This window comes from Dromiciops gliroides, chromosome 1 (assembly GCF_019393635.1).
Source record: "Dromiciops gliroides isolate mDroGli1 chromosome 1, mDroGli1.pri, whole genome shotgun sequence".
NCBI lineage: Eukaryota > Metazoa > Chordata > Mammalia > Microbiotheria > Microbiotheriidae > Dromiciops > Dromiciops gliroides.
This window is the reverse complement of record NC_057861.1, coordinates 357,759,254-357,775,250: the sequence shown is the minus strand read 5'-3', so window position 1 is coordinate 357,775,250 and position 15,997 is coordinate 357,759,254. Positions and strand designations below refer to the sequence as shown.

Below are 15,997 nucleotides of genomic sequence, written 5' to 3'. Positions count from 1 at the left end.
TTTACACCTAACTTTGCTTTCTATCTCTTGTTTATTTATAAAATGTTCACCTATCCATAATTCTGATAAGTTACGTGTTCCATGTTCTAATATTCTTTATTTGCTATTCTTTAGAATATTCTTTGACAAATGTCCTTCTTTAGGATTGGGATGTAACTTTTCCCAATCCAGCAGCCACTGTTGAAGTTTTCAAATTTATTGTCATACTGAATGCAGCACTTTAACAGCAACATCTTTTAGGATTTTAAATAATTTAGTTGGAATGAATGCCTCAGATTGAGGTTACATCTATTTATTTTGCATTTGTGAATTGAGAATGGTGTTGGAGCTATGTTAGGTGCTAAGAAATATTCCCTCTTATTCTTAAATTTCTTCTTTGTTACTTGAATTTGGAGTTACACATCAGTGCTCCTCAGTTTCATACTATAGCTGAGATTGTACTGCCATAACCCTAGCAGACATAGACCATAGTTCATTTCAGTCCTTCCATATAATACTTCATATGCTTCTATTATTACCAACATCTCCTTCCATGTTGTAAACTATCAGGCCTCTGAACTTGAATTGGTGACTTGATAAGAAATTCAGGCAGGTATAGGTCATTAAAGTCCCTCATTTCAAGCTGCATATGACTTCCCAACTATTTTGTTGCAATGAAATTTTGTTATAATAATTACACTGCTAAAAATCATATTCATATTAAGCAAAACCTGGGAACAGTTAACACCTATCAAGCCAGCCTTTCCATTATCAAATTTCTAAGTGAAAAGGGCTACTATAAACATAGGAAAGAAAGGAACATATCACACAACTGCATAGCACCCCTTTTCTCTTTCTAGCTTTCCTCTATTTTTGTCTGAAAGCTTGTTTTGAAAGAGTTTGAATTTTTGAGGAGGTGGAAGAAACTTGAAGTACTTCCTCGTTGGCAAGACACAATTTTTATAAATGACTCAGTTCTCTTTCTCACCCACCCACCCAGCTACCAAGCTATATACTTACCTACCAACTTCCACTTACTCACATACAACAGTAATCAAGGTTTCCTTTTCATATAACAAGAAATGTATGGTATAGGGACCAGAGAAAGTACACACTATATAATGTGTGATATAGTAGAAATAGCACAGCATTTGGAGCTCAGAGACTTAGATTCATAATTTGTCTATATTTCTTTATTACCTTTGTGATCTTGGACAAATTATTTGGTTTATCTAGGACTCAGTATTTTATTCTGGGGTAGGTTTGTTAAACATTTTCATGGTGTTCTTATTGAAAAGATGGACAGATGTGGCTTAGATAGATCTGGAACTCATTGCATGGCTGGACCTAAAGATGGGTTTATTCATGGACACAGTAGTAATTCACTCTCCACTTGGATCAGTCTCCAGTACAAATATCCTTAAGCATTATTATTTCCCTCATTCCAAATTCCTTTGTATTTGTTTTGTATATATCTTGTATTTACTTACCTGTGAACATGTTGTTTTCTTCCAGTAGACTATATACTCCATGAATGTAGGTACTGTTTCTTTATTCTTTGTGCTTATCACACAGTATTTGGTGTTTGTTGACCTTCATTTGTTTCAGTCATGTCCCCAGTTGGAGTTATCTTGTCAAAGATAATAGAGTGGGTTGCCATTTCCTTCTTCAGCTCATGTTACAGCTGAAGAAACTGAAGTAAACATCATTAAATGACTTTCCCAGGGTCACATAGCTAATAAATATCTGAGGCCAGATTTGAACTTGCGAAGAAGAGTCTTTATGACTCCAGGCCTGACACTCACCCACTGTGCCACCTAGTTGCTCATCTGGCATATAGTAGACATATTATAAATGTTTGTTCTATTAATTGAATAGCCTAAGGACCTGTATTTAATTCTGTGTTGTGTTCATTTTTTTCAGTTGTGCAGATAAAAACATGCTTAGCAAATCTGCAGATGACTCAAAGTTGATTAGAACATTGGTCGAAGATCAAATTTTAAGGACAAACTTAAAGTTTGGCAACAAACATTCAATTTCTCAAATATAAGAAGTGGATGGGATGTCTAGACGGCAGTTTCAAAATGATCTAGGGAATTAATTGGACTGCAAACACCACATGAGTCAACAGAGTGATACGGCAGCCAAGAAAGCTATTCTGGTCTTAGGCAGCATCATCAGAGGCAGAAGGAAGTCATAATACTAGTATTTTCTCTCTTGTTAGTTCTAGGAGGCAGCTAGGTGGGGCAGTCAATACATTTTTAGACATGTACTCATGAATACTTTCTATAAAATCTGGCCTCAGATACTTACTAGCTGTGTGACTCTGGTCAAGTCACTTAATTTCAGCCTGCCTCAGTTTACTGAACTGAAAAATAGGGATTATAATAGCACCTTACTTGAGGGTGTACCTAGAACATGGTGGGTGCTACATAAATGCTTATTTATTTCTCCTTCCCCTCCTCTTGTTCAGACTAAATCAGCAGTACTGTGATCAGTTCTGGGATCCTCAGTTTAGGAAGGACATTGATGACCTGGAGAGTAAGGAGAAGAAGGCATCTAGAACTGTTAAAGACCTCAAGGTCATGACACATGAAAGAAATGCATTTAAAATTATTACCCCACAGGAGAGAACACTTAGAAGGATATGAATAAGTGTCCTGTAAGTATTTGAGGAGCAGCCACATAATAGAGGAATTGAGGCTTGTTTGTTTGTCCTCAATGGGCAGAAGTAGGACCAAGAGTAAAAAGTCAAATTTATGCTTGAAGGAAGGAAAAGCTTCCCAACATTTAGAGTTATCTAAAAGTAGAATAGAGTGCCTTGGGAGATGATCTCTCTTGCCTAATTGGATGTCCTCAAGTTAAGATTGGTTTAGCACTAGTCACTTATAGAAAAGGATCTTTGCAGGTATGGATTGGATTGTGTGGGCCATAAAGTCGCTTTTAATTTTGAAATATCGGTGATTCTGTGATTTCCAAGGTTCCTCTGGCTGCACACCCTACGATCCTATAATTCTTATTTCAAGCTTCGTTTGAAATTAAAATCAGAGGATTGAACTATTAGCCAGTTTTTAATTTACTAAATGTCAAGGTCCACATATTTTAAGGATTCTAAATATCACACTACATTTTCCAGTTTTATTGTCTGGTAATTAGTAATCTATAATCCAGACAGGTTGACTTGCCCAAGGTCACAAAGCTAGCTAATTAGTGGCAGCTCTGGAAATAGAATTCAGGTTTATTACTGTAGCTATGCAGACTATCTCTACACTCAACTTGTGCCAGAGATCTAGGCTCTATTTTGAATTTCATTTGGTCCTCTGAAACTTAAAACACAACTAATCTAAAATGTTCGCCTTAAAGCTGATTTTTGGACTAAATTCTCTTTATTAATATTAATCCTAACACTGAGGCTTTTAACTTTAGAGTCCTTCAGTTGAATACATTTCAATTCAACTCAACAAACATTTATTAAGCACATGCCAAGAATTGTGCTAGGTTGCATTCCAACTTATAGCTACAACATATGCAAGGATAGTTAAATTAAAAGTAATTGAGGAGGGAGGTATCATTGCCAAATGGAAGTTTGTAATTGGGGAAGGTTTCACAAAGGGACTGGATCTTCAAAAGGATGTAGTGCCTGTAGTAACCCTCCCCTCTCACATACAGGACCTTCAGAATAGGGTGCTCCAGGTATAAGGTACTCTAGAGATCTACATTCAGTCCAAAGCAGAGTTAAGAACCTCATTTTCTCTCAATTAGTATCAAAAGTGGGCAGAAAGAAAAGTGTATTTAAGCCACAGGGAAAACATTTTTTGTATGCTAATGGGGGATATGGAATGTGAAGTTTGTGGGATAGCTAGTAGTCCAGACTGGCTATAATGTGGAAAACAGGAGTGGAGAAATACAAGATAATGTTGCAAAGGCAGATTAGATATAGATTGTGTATAACATCCTGTGGAGGACAGCGAAATTTGTATTTTACCCTTGAAGCAACTGGGGGCCACTAACATTTTTTTAGCAGAGAAATTTCATGGTTAGAGCTCTGCTCTGTATATGTCAATTTGGCAGCAGTAGAGAGGATGGATTGGAGAGGCCATTGGAAACAGGGAAGTCAACCAGAAGGCTATTGCAACAACCCAGGTGAGATGTTATAGGAGTTTGAAAGAGGTTAATGATTGTGTAGTGATCATGTGAGCCCACAGGAAGCAACAGATTGGGAGAGACATCATGAGGGACAAGTCAGCGATTTAAATCTGGGTGACTGTTATCCTCAACATCAATAGGAAATTTGGAGGGATTTATTTGGGGAGGGAGAACGAGTAGTACTGTTTTTAACGTGTTGACTTTTAGTTGCCATTGGAATAGTCCTATGTCCATTAGGCAGTTGACAATTATTGACAATATATTTGTGCTGGCATGTGTGCATGTGTGTGTGTGAACACCTATATACACACCTATATACATATGCATATATGCACACACATACCTATATACATATACACATGTATAAATATAATTATATATGTCATAGTAGAGGGGCAATAATTGAACCGATGGGATCTGATAAAATCAATGAGAGAATATATAAAGAAGAAAAGGCCCAATACAGAACCTTATAGGTTAACCATGCTTAATGGAAAGGAAATAGATAATATAGCTCTAAGAACTGAGAAAAACAGTAGAAAAACTGGCAAAATAAGAAGGGAGCCTTGAAAGATCATTGTCTTGAAAGCCAAAGGAAGAGAGAACATACAGGAGGTGGTGGGGCAGCTAAGTGGCTCAGGGGATAGAGTGCTGGGTCAGGAGTCAGGAAGGCTCATTTTCCTTAGTTCAAATATGGCTGCAGACACTTACTAACTGTATGACCCTGGGCAAGTCACTTAACTCTCGTTGCCTCAGTTTCCTCATCAGCAAAATGAACTGGAGAAGGAAATGGCAAATCACTCCAGTCCCTCTGCCAAGAAAACCCCAAATAGGGTCACAAAGAGTCAGACGTGACTGAAAAAAAATGACTAAACACAGAAAGTATCAAAATCTGTAGGGATAGCAAGGAGGATGAGGACTGAGATGAAGTCATTAGATTTATCATTTAAGAGATTAGTTTCAGAAGAGTGGAGGGGGGGTCAAAACACAATTTACAAAAAGCTAAGAAATGAGTGGGAGGTTAGGAGCTTGCCAGTGAAGAGAATGATTACATGAAAAGATTACAAGGTCAAGACAAGTTTTTCTTTTAATATTTTAAGTATGAGATAGTTTTGGACATGTTCATAGGGAAAAATTGAAGATGGCAGGTAAAGAATGAATAGAACATTATTATGGAGGACATGTGAAACAAACAGGATCAAGGGCCTAAGCAGAGGGGTTATAGTTGGCCAAGATCATCTCTTCCTCAGTTACATGAACTAAGGAGGAGAGGACTTTTGATTTTATATAGGGGGTGTTGATTGTAGCATAGGGGAAATGAGACGGTTCATGGTGGCTGGCCTTGATTTTTTTCAGTGAAAATGTACTTGAGGTCATTTGGGAAGGGGGATCACATTGGAGGACTGAGAAAAGAAGAAAAGTTTTTGAACAGCCTCTATGGGCCAATCAGTAGAAAACCAACCAGGAGAAATAGAATAATTATAGTGCAGCTATGAGGGCTCAGAGGCAAATTAACTTGAATTTGTATCAGAAATAGGCAGCCTAATTGCATGATATCCTCCAGTGGCATTCAACAGCTCAAGAGTAAGAAGAGAAAAGAAAGATGGTTGAGGTCATCCAGAATTGAGGATCAGAAAAATGTGAATGGTGGTAGAACAAGGAATAAAAGGAATTCAAGGTGGGGAGGGCAAGACATAATTGAACTTGGTAATTATAAATGCAAGTAAATGAAGTGAGGTGAGTGTCAGGTCCCAAGGGGATGGGTTGAGAGAACAAGGAAAAATAGAGAAAGCTGGAGGTTGTAGAAAGAAATGTATAGGTTTAGGAATGAGCCAGAGAGAGAGGGATAGGATAAAAATTTTCTGATGACAAGAGAATTCTAGAGTTTAAGAATATGGAGGTGGGTTTGGGATAATAGGGCAGTTAAGAGATAATCCTATCCTCCCTGATAACACACAAACATGCACTGATAGAGTGAAATTGCATTTCATGGCAGTTGAAAAGATTGACAAAATGAGAGTTGAGGTGAAAAGGAAAATCCTAGCTCCAGTACTAAATTCCTTGAGAAAGGAGGGAGAATGACCTGGAGGTTGAATACAGATTATAGGAGCAAACATTTGGACAAGATGAGATAGGCTGATGGAATAAAACTGAAAGGAAGGGAGTTTAGAGAATGATAGTAGTAGAAGTAAGATTTAGAAATGTGTGCCTCCGGAGAACTTTGAATTTGGAGTATCTGATTTGAGGGTCCTTTTTGTGAGAGAGGAGTGCTACAGGTGCTACATTTCAGCTCAGGTGCCAGCTCCATTGTGAAGCCTCCCCTGATTGCAAGCTCCATGATGTTGTATTCCTCAGGACAGTATAAGGGCCTTGGAAGCAGGAACTCCTTTGTTTTTAATCTCATTTCCTCAATGCAGTTTCTATTCACTCCAATTTCAGCTCCTGTAGTTCAGGCCCTCATCTCTTTTTGCTAAGCATAGAATACATTTTGGTGTTTTACACTGGTGTTGTCAAATTCAAATACAAACAAGTGTACATAAGGATTCCTGTGGGCACATATTTACTTGAAAAACCACATATTAACATCATCTATATTTTATTGTATATTTATTTTATTACATATTTCCATACGACATTTAAAGCTGATTCCTGAGGTATTTGGGGAGGGACTCGTGTTTGACACCTCTGCTCTACACATGGTGTTGTTCAGTTGTTTCAGTCATGTCTGACTCTTCATGACCCCATGGGATTTTCTTGGCAAAGATACTGGAGTGCTTTGTCATTTTCTTCAGGTATTTTATAGATGAGGAAACTGAGGCAAACAAGTTTAAGTGACTCACCCAGAATCAAACAGCTAGTAAGTATCTGAGGCTAGATTTGAACTCAGGAACAGGAGTTGCTCCTGCTCTACATGGCTGGGCACAAATGCTTGCCACAGTAAAAATCCCATTGCTTCCTGAATAAAGTTTAAATCCCCGAGACCTCTAATTTGCAGCCAAAGTGGCCTTTTCTCTGTATGGCTGTTTTTTGTTTTCTCCTATGCTCATGCTCACTCTAGTCTTTAGAAGAGATATTACTTCTGCTTCCTCAGTCTACATCCCCCCTCCTCCAGCTGTTCCTCACCCCCAATCTCTGTTGATCTTCCATGAAATCTTCTCTGACTCCCTAAGTGAAAGTGATCTATCTGTTCCTCCTCAAGTCTCTCATAGCATTTTACCCATTGTAATCTGCCTTGTTCAAATCTATTTATGTCTTGTATCTTTTTTATTGGAATCTAAGCTTCTTGAGGCTAGAAAGGATATTATTTTTCCTTTTTGAATCCTCAGTGCCTAGCAATGTATTTTGTATAAAATAGGAAATTTAGAAACATTTTTGATTTTGTTGAATTGTTGAAAGTATCTTTTAATTACTTTGTTAATTTCCTTTGACTTATGCTTTTTAAATATTTCAACCAATACAAAAATTGTGAAAGACAGGATTTTACTATATTTACCGATTTTCACCATTGTCATATATTAGAAGGAAGATTATTTATGAAGCATTATGACTATAAAGAGCATTATTTTAGTGATAGACCAAAGAGGTGCTTATAAACTGTTTTAAATAGAGCTTTTTCTGATTGTAACTCTGAACTTTTCCCTTTTAGATACCATTGAAATGGCATCTGTCAACTTACCAATTCCTGTGCAAAATAAGAACTATTACAAGAGTGTCTCTGACAACAAAGAGATTGTTAAATTGGTCTCTGTGCTTAGCACAATCATCAATTCAACCAAAAAGGTAGGTCAACAGTATATAACTTCTGAGACTTCATTCAGTCACAGGGCTCTTTGCTGACTAAAGATTTAACCCTTCAATCAACCAAAATGTGTTAAGCACTTCCTATGTACTAGGAGCCATTCTAGGTCCTGGATAAATATAGAAATATAAAAATGAGACAGTCCAAGGAATTAAAGAATTTGGGGAGGGACTGAAGGAGGAGAGTAGAGATAGCTTGGTATATCATGTTTACAAGAAAGTAAATAGGGGTAGCTAGGTGGCACAGTGGATAAAGCACCAGCCCTGGATTCAGGAAGACCTGAATTCAAATCCAGCCTCAGACACTTGACACTTACTAGCTATGTGACCCTGGGCAAGTCACTTAACTCTCATTGCCCCACAAAAAAAGAAAAGTAAACAAAAATGCATTCGAAACAAATACAAAGTAATTTTGAGGTGGGGGCAATAGCGACTGAATTAATTAAAAAAGGCCTCTCGCAAATGTAGGAATTTGAGCTAACTCTTAAATGAAACTAATTAGAAATTTCAAGAAGCAGAGGAGGGGAGAGAAAGGACCATGAGCTATTTTGTCCTTCCTTTGAAGGACACAACACAGTGCCTGGCATATGGTAGGTGCTTAATAAATGCTTCTTGATTGAATAATTTCAATACCTAATACAAAGAGGTTGTGATATTATTAATATACTGAATGCTGAACTGATCCTTAAGAATGCAGATATGAAAAAATAGCACAAAGTATGTACTACTTTAAATAATTCTGCTATATAGACCAAAATCCCAGTTTGCAAAACCATATTCAGATCATTACATCCTCACAAAGGATTTTTCACTTTACAAAATTATTATCCTTCCAATAGTAATCTCTTACTATGTTTGAAATAGGATTTAACTTATACCTAACATTGCAATAAGAATAAGAACTTGCCACCCCAGTCTCCTGTATGTAAGTTTTGCATTCACTGATCTACTTGAGAGAAACTAACAATAAGTCCATGGAAGGTAGCCTTTACTTATAGTATAAAATGTCATTGAATCTTCGGTGCTAAGAGAGAGGAGTGAAGGAGATCCCCTCACTCTATAGCTGTCTTTACTCACTGATAAATAGGTGCTGTTATGAGTGGTAGATAGAGGGGAGGAATCTAAGATTTCAAAAAGGCACCTCTCTCTTCTTCTTAATCCAGGACACACTAAAATTTGATAACAAAGGTCTATTAATTTTTTAAATGTAAAATGAGGAAGTTGGAGTTGACGCTTCCCTATATCTCTTCAAAATCCATATGTTTGATACTATGATTTGCTTTAGTCCAGGAGATTGTTGACTTCATGTTAAAAATCTTTCTTTTTTTACTACTTGGGGTTATTACCTTGAACTGGCCGAGGAATACTCTAGAATAGTAGCCCCACAAGATTTGAGATTTTTATCCCACAAGGGGATCATTCGTATTCTGTTATATCTCTTCTCTTTGTGTGGAAGACTGATTGTGTCCCCACTTTTCCCAGACTGTCCTTCCCCAATTTTCTATTACCACAGCTAACATCAAATAGGAAACACATGTTAGAGACTCTTAATTTCCTTTTATTTAAGGGAAGGAGAAAGATAACACAACAATGGAGGGAGAGTGAAAGGGTAGACAACAAAAGTATACTATAAATAATAGCAGCTGGGGGCAGCTAGGTGATGCATTGGATAAAGCACTGGCCCTGAATTCAGGAGAACCTGAGTTCAAATTCGGCCTCAGACATTTGATACTTACTAGCTGTGTGACCCTGGAGAAGTCACTCAACCCCCACTGCCCCACACACAAAAAATTATGATAATAGCAGCTAAAGCTAGATACTACTAATTGTAGAAGTAGGAATAGCTTTCCTTTCTTATACTCTTATTCTGAATCCCACCTTGTGGGAAGGATGACAAGTGATTTCTTTTATTTATTTCTTTATTTTTATTTTTTAAATTTTTGTTTGCTTAGAAATTTATTTTCCAAATTATATGTAAAAGCAAATTTTGACATCAATTTTTTAAAACTTTGTGTTCCAACTTCTCTTCCTCCCTCCCTTCCCACCCCCCACCCCAAGAACTCAAGCAATTCAATGTAAGTTATACATGAGTAGTCATAGAAAACACCTCCACATTAGCTAGGTTTTAAGAGAAAACTGACACAAAAAGACTTCAGATTGAGGAGTTGTCAAAAAAAATGTGTTTCAGTTTATTTTCAGATACCAGCAGTTCTTTCTCTGTAGGTGTATTGCAATTTTAATAAGTCCTTCAGAGTTATATTGGATCATTGCCTTGCTGAAAATAACAACATGCTTCCCAGCAGATCATCTTACACTATTGCTGTTATTTTGTATACATTACATTTCACTCTGCCTCAGTTCATGTGGGGCTTTCCAGGTTTTTCTGATAGCATCCTGTTCATCATAACTTTTATATAGTACCTTAAACTTGATAAAGAATTTTCTTCACAGTAGCCTAGAAGAATAGGTACCATACATTTTGCCATTGTAGTCAATCATCATAACTATTTCCCTCCATCCTATTCCCTTCCAATATTTACTCTATTTTCTATCTTATTTTGCTCTATTCCTCCTCAAAAATGTTTTTCTACTGACTGCCCCTCCCTCACTCTACCCTCCCTTCATTCACCCTTCCCTCCTTATCCTCTTCCTCTCCTACTTTCCTCTAGATTACTCCTCCCAATTGGGTGTGTATGTTATTCCCTCCTTGAGCTCACTATGATGAGGTTAAGGTCTTTGAGCTAATTCTTTTATTAAATTTTTCTTCCTCCTTCTTCAACTCTCCAATATAAGTCATACATGTGCTGTTGTGCAGAACATCTTAACCTTCCCTAAAAGTGTTTTGCTTTTTACAGCTCTCTCTCCCAAACTTCCCTTCCCTCCTTCCCCTCTTCGCCCACTCCCCCCACCATCTCCTTCCCCACCCACTTTTCCAGAGGGCAAAAATATGTTACCATACCCATTTGAGTATGTATGTTATTCCCTCTTTGAGCCAATTCTGATGATAACAATGTTCACTCACTGTCCTATTCCTTCCCCCTTTCCCCCTCCCCTCCATAAGCTTTTTTCTTGTTTCCTTCATGTGAACTACCTTTCCTCAGTCCACCTCTCTCCTTCCCGCTCCACCAGTCTGTTCCTCCTACTAATCAACCCTACTTTTTATTTTTTAGTGAGGCAATTGGGGTTAAGTGACTTGCCCAGGGTCACACAGCTAGTAAGTGTTAAGTGTCTGAGTCTGGATTTGAACTCAAGTACTCCTGAATCCAGGGCTGGTGCTTTATGCACTGTGTCACCTAGCTGCCCCTAATCAACCCTAAATCCAGCCCCAGACATAAGACACCCCACCCTGTTTGCCCCACAAAGAATGAGAAACAAAAAATCAATTCTTTACAGATATCATCCCTGTATATTCAGTTTAGACCTGTGTCCTCTGTGTATTCCTTACTGAGAAAGTTCTTATGAGTTGGAAGTATTATCTTCTCATGTAAAAATGTAAATAGTTTAACCTTTTAATTTCCCTACTGGTTTCTTTTTACTGTTTACCTTTTGATGTTTCTCCAGGGTTTTGTATTTGAAAGTCAAATTTTCCATTCAGTTCAGGTCTTTTCATCACAAATGCCTGAAAGTCCTCTTTTTCATTGAAATCCCATTTTTCTCTGAAATATTATAATCAGTTTTTTGGGATACATGATTCTTGGCTGTAGTCCCCGTTCCTATGCCTTCCTGAAAATCATATTCCATGCCCTCTGGTCCTTTAATGTAGATGCTGCTAGATCTTGTTTTATCCTTATTGAAGCTCCACAGTATTTGAATTCCTTTTTTCTAGCTGCTTGCAATATTTTCTCCTTGAACTGGGAGCACTGGAATTTGGGTATAATATTCCTTAAGGTTAGCCTTTTGGGATCTCTTTTAGGAGGTGATCAGTGGATTCTTTCAATTTCTATTTTATCTTCTGCTTCTAGAATATCAGGGCAATTTTCCCTTACAATTTCTTGGAAGATGATGTCTGGGCTCTTATTTTGGTCCTGGTTTTCAGGGAGTCCAATGATTTTCAAATTATCTCTCCTGGATTTATTTTCCAGGTCAGCTGTTTTTCCAAGGAGATACTTCACATTGCCCTCTATTTGTACATTCAGTTAGATTTGCTTTACTGTGTCTTGATTTCTCACAAAACCATTAGCTTCCGTTTGTTCAATCCTAATTCTTAGGCAATTATTTTCTTCAGACAGCCTTTTTATCTCCTTTTCCACTTGACTTTTCAAGCTTTTGACTTTTTTCTCATGACTCTCCTGTATCGCTCTTATTTCTCTTTCCATTCTTTCCTCCCTCTCTCTACATTTTCCTTCTATCTCTCCTACTTTCTCTTCAAAGTCCCTTTTGAGAGCTTCCATGGCCTGAGACCAGTTCATATTTTTCTTGGAAGCTTTGGATGTAGCATCCTCTTCTGAGGATGCACCTTGATCTTTTTTGTCACTGAAGAAGCTTTCTATAGTTCTAAACTTTCTTTCCTTGCTCATCTTGCTGTCTTTTACTTGACTTTTAACTCCCCACTAGGGGGCCCTGATTCTAGGCTACATTATTGTCCCCAGCTTCAGAGGGTCCCTGGTGTTTTGGTTTAAGGGAGGGCAGGTTTTTCTCTTACCTGGCCTATTCTCTGGTTCGAACATTACCTCAAACCAACTTAATAAATAACCCTCCAGCAAAGCTTTCTGTGGTGTGGTTCTTAACTTTGATGAGCCTGTGCCCCTCCCCAACCTGGGCATTCCGCTGCTCAGCATTTCTTCTTGTTTCCTTGCTGGGGTGGGACAACCGAATTCCTCCCTAGCTCCCTCTGACACCCCTGCACTTTCCCTCCCAGCCAGCTGTTCATCCCTCTCATCTGATTGCAAGCTCAGTTCCAGACAACACTAGTGCTACAGGTGATTTGGAGGCTTGGGGGTTAAGTTTCTCTGGTGCACCCATGCCTGGGGTATCTGTCAGGGTTTTACTTTACCCACAGCCCAGTGCAGCCCCCTTTAATCTGTCTATGGCTGGAAAATAATCTCAACCCATATTTTTGTCGGTTTTTTCTTTTATTGCTGTTTTGGGGGTAATTGTATTAGGAGTTCTGTGCATTTAATGTCTTTTCTGGCAAGTGATTTCTAATCAGATATTAAGATACTGAGTACCATCCTTCCTGACTTGTTGGAAGGAGGCATGGGGTTGGGGATGAAAGAGAGGAAAGAAAAGGGTATCAAGATTTTTTGGGATCTGCTTCCCTGGGGACTCTTCCAACCTTTACCATATTGAATCATTCCTTAAAACAATGAAAAATAATTAATAAAACCCAATAAACTCACTATGACCACTTCTGTTGGTGTATGCAAAAGTCTTTGCCCATAGTATCTTCTCACTTGCTTGAAGAAGAAGCTATTGTATACTAAATCTTTCTAAGAATGAGATTTGCCATTACAGTTCTACTCATAGTCTAGCTTCCTTTTCTTTTTCTTTTTCTTTTTCCATTTTTGTCATCACTGGGTATGTTATTTTCTTTGTTTTGCTTGTTCAACTCTCATGTCATACGTTTTTTCCATATTTCTCTGAATTATCCATTCATCATTTCTTATTGCAAAGTCACATTCCATTACAGCTGTATGCCACAGGTTTTTGGTCATTGTACAATAAATGATACCCAATTAATTTACATTTTGTTACCATAAGAAGGATTGTGCTAAATCCTTTTCTATATATCTTTCAATTCAAGTTAAGTAGCTAGAGAAATATGGTAAAGTCTATGAAAGCATTGGAAAGAATCTTCATTGTTAAGAAACTTAGCATTTAGTTGGAGAGAAAAGATAACCACATTACATGATCAAACAATGTTTATGAAAGACATGTCTGTCAAAGGTGCACAGGACAGATTGGAGGAGGTAAAATCAGATCTTCTTCCTTATACTTAAATGCCCAGTAGTGTTATTGAGTCAAAGGATACAGTTTTTTAAGTCAGTTTTCTTATGTAGTTCCAAATCATTTACCAGAATTGTTGAACTACTTCACAGTTCCATCAATAGTACATTAGCTTGCTTATCTTCTTCCTTTTTTTGAAAGCTAAGCCATCTCTGCTCTTACTTTACTTTTTCTTGAGTATTATATATGTATCATAAAGTAACAGCAATGATTAGAACTGACTTTACATGCAATTTTATCCACTGAAAAGCACTTTTCTAACAATTCCATGAAGTAGGTGTTATAAATATTATTATCACCATTTTTCAGATGAGGAAACTGAGGCTTAGAGCAATTATAAGTGGCCTGCCCTGGATTTCAAATCTAATATATCTGAGATAGGTGCCTGGAATGCCTCCTAAATAGCTGGCTGGCAATGACACATTATTTCTTTTTTTGTGGGGTAATGAGGGTTAAGTGACTTGCCCAGGGTCACACAGCTAGAAAGTGTCAAATGTCTGAGCCCTGATCTGAACTCAGGTCCTCCTGAATCCAGATCCTTTGCTTTATCTACTGTACCACCCAGCTACCCCAATGACACATAATTTAAGTGATCATTTCTTACCCTTTAACTTTCAAATTACTGACTCTATGGTTTAAGAATGAAAAATGAATGAACTAATGAATGTAAAAAGAATGAATTTTGTGCTTACTATGGCCCAGGTAGCAGATCAAGTTTCATTGCCAGTGGATAATATCTGTGTAAGACAACTTAAGTACTGCATCCCATATACCAGGAGTTCTTAAACTTTTTCCTCTCATGACCCCATTTCATCTGAGAAATTTTTACATGACCCTGGGTATATAGGTATATAAAGTACATATGCGAATCAAATGTTTAGTACCAATTTTTTCTGACCTCCACATTCAATTACATCACCCCACATGGGGTGGGGTGCCTCATCTGGCAAATCACCCTTTTTAAAGGGTAGAAAATGTCAATGAGTCAGTTTGGACTAAATAGTATTGGACTAGAATTTAGAAAACCTGGGTTGAATTTGGCACTAAACACTAGCTTTGTAACAAGAGATTTGATCTGGGTGAAAAATAATTTCCACATATGTGAAATGGGGAAAATAGCAGTACATCTTAGTTCACAGGGTTGTTGTAAGTTGAATTCTTTATCAAGTTTAAAGCTATATATTGATATCAACTTTTACCATCATCATCATCATCATCATCACCTAGTGAATGCTGAAGAACATTTCTGCTGCATTCGGAAAGCTTGCAGTGGAAACTCCATGCACAATAATACTTCCACAAGCTAAATTAAGTTTATTGTATTTGGTTCATTTTGAGATTTATTGCTATTATTTTATCATAAAGTTATTATGTTTCTGTTTGATATGTGGGAGATAAATCTTTGCTACTTTCTCAAATTTTAAAAATTACATCTTGTTAAGGGCTAAAATTCTAGCTAGTCTGTCTAAAACATCTAATGAGAGGTCGCCAATAAATTATAAGCTTTAGCAAAAGTTAGGCTTTTAAGCATTTATTAAGGAGAATAAGAATTTGGTAAAGAGAGAGAGAAAGGCCTACATTCATCTATCTATTAAAGGGAGAGCACATTTCTAGCTCTGCTCTCCACCAGAGTCCAAAGGAAAGAGAGAGACACAGAGCGCCCAGCTCCCCCTTCCTCCTCCCACCAGACAACGTCACTTCCTGACGCCAAAGAAAACATGTATGGTCTTGCCCTCAAAGACCTTCCTTTCATGGCGGAGCTTTTCTACAGTAAGTCTCCAGCAGGTGGCATCATTCCAATCGTCACAATCTAAAAGCATTTTTCATTATGAATATATTTTTTCTGAAATTATGCAAGCAAATGAAGAAGACTTGAACTTTATGAAAATGATTTTATCAACACATTTTCATGCTAATCTATTAAGTGTATCATTATCTTAGTACCAACCCAAGACTATATTTGCTAAATTTTGAATGTCAGGAGAATCGTAGTGTATTGGAGCTGGAACAGACCTTATACATGACTATCTCTTCTCCATGACTCATTCCCCCTCCCTCACCCCGTCATCCTCTTCCCACCTAGAAGATGCAAGCCTAATGCCAACTGTCTCTTCATTCTGGTTCGATG

The 15,997-nt window shown here is 37.6% G+C and overlaps 1 protein-coding gene across 1 annotated transcript in view; it reads left to right on the top strand.

Annotated features, from left to right (window-relative positions):
• Positions 1-15,997, top strand: part of DNAH5 (dynein axonemal heavy chain 5) — a gene marked incomplete at its 5' end in the record, with an annotated part of 294,184 nt that overhangs the window by 71,476 nt on the left and 206,711 nt on the right. The window contains 1 exon segment of the mRNA XM_043995374.1: positions 7,772-7,905. Within this exon segment, the coding sequence (XP_043851309.1) occupies positions 7,772-7,905 (134 nt within the window).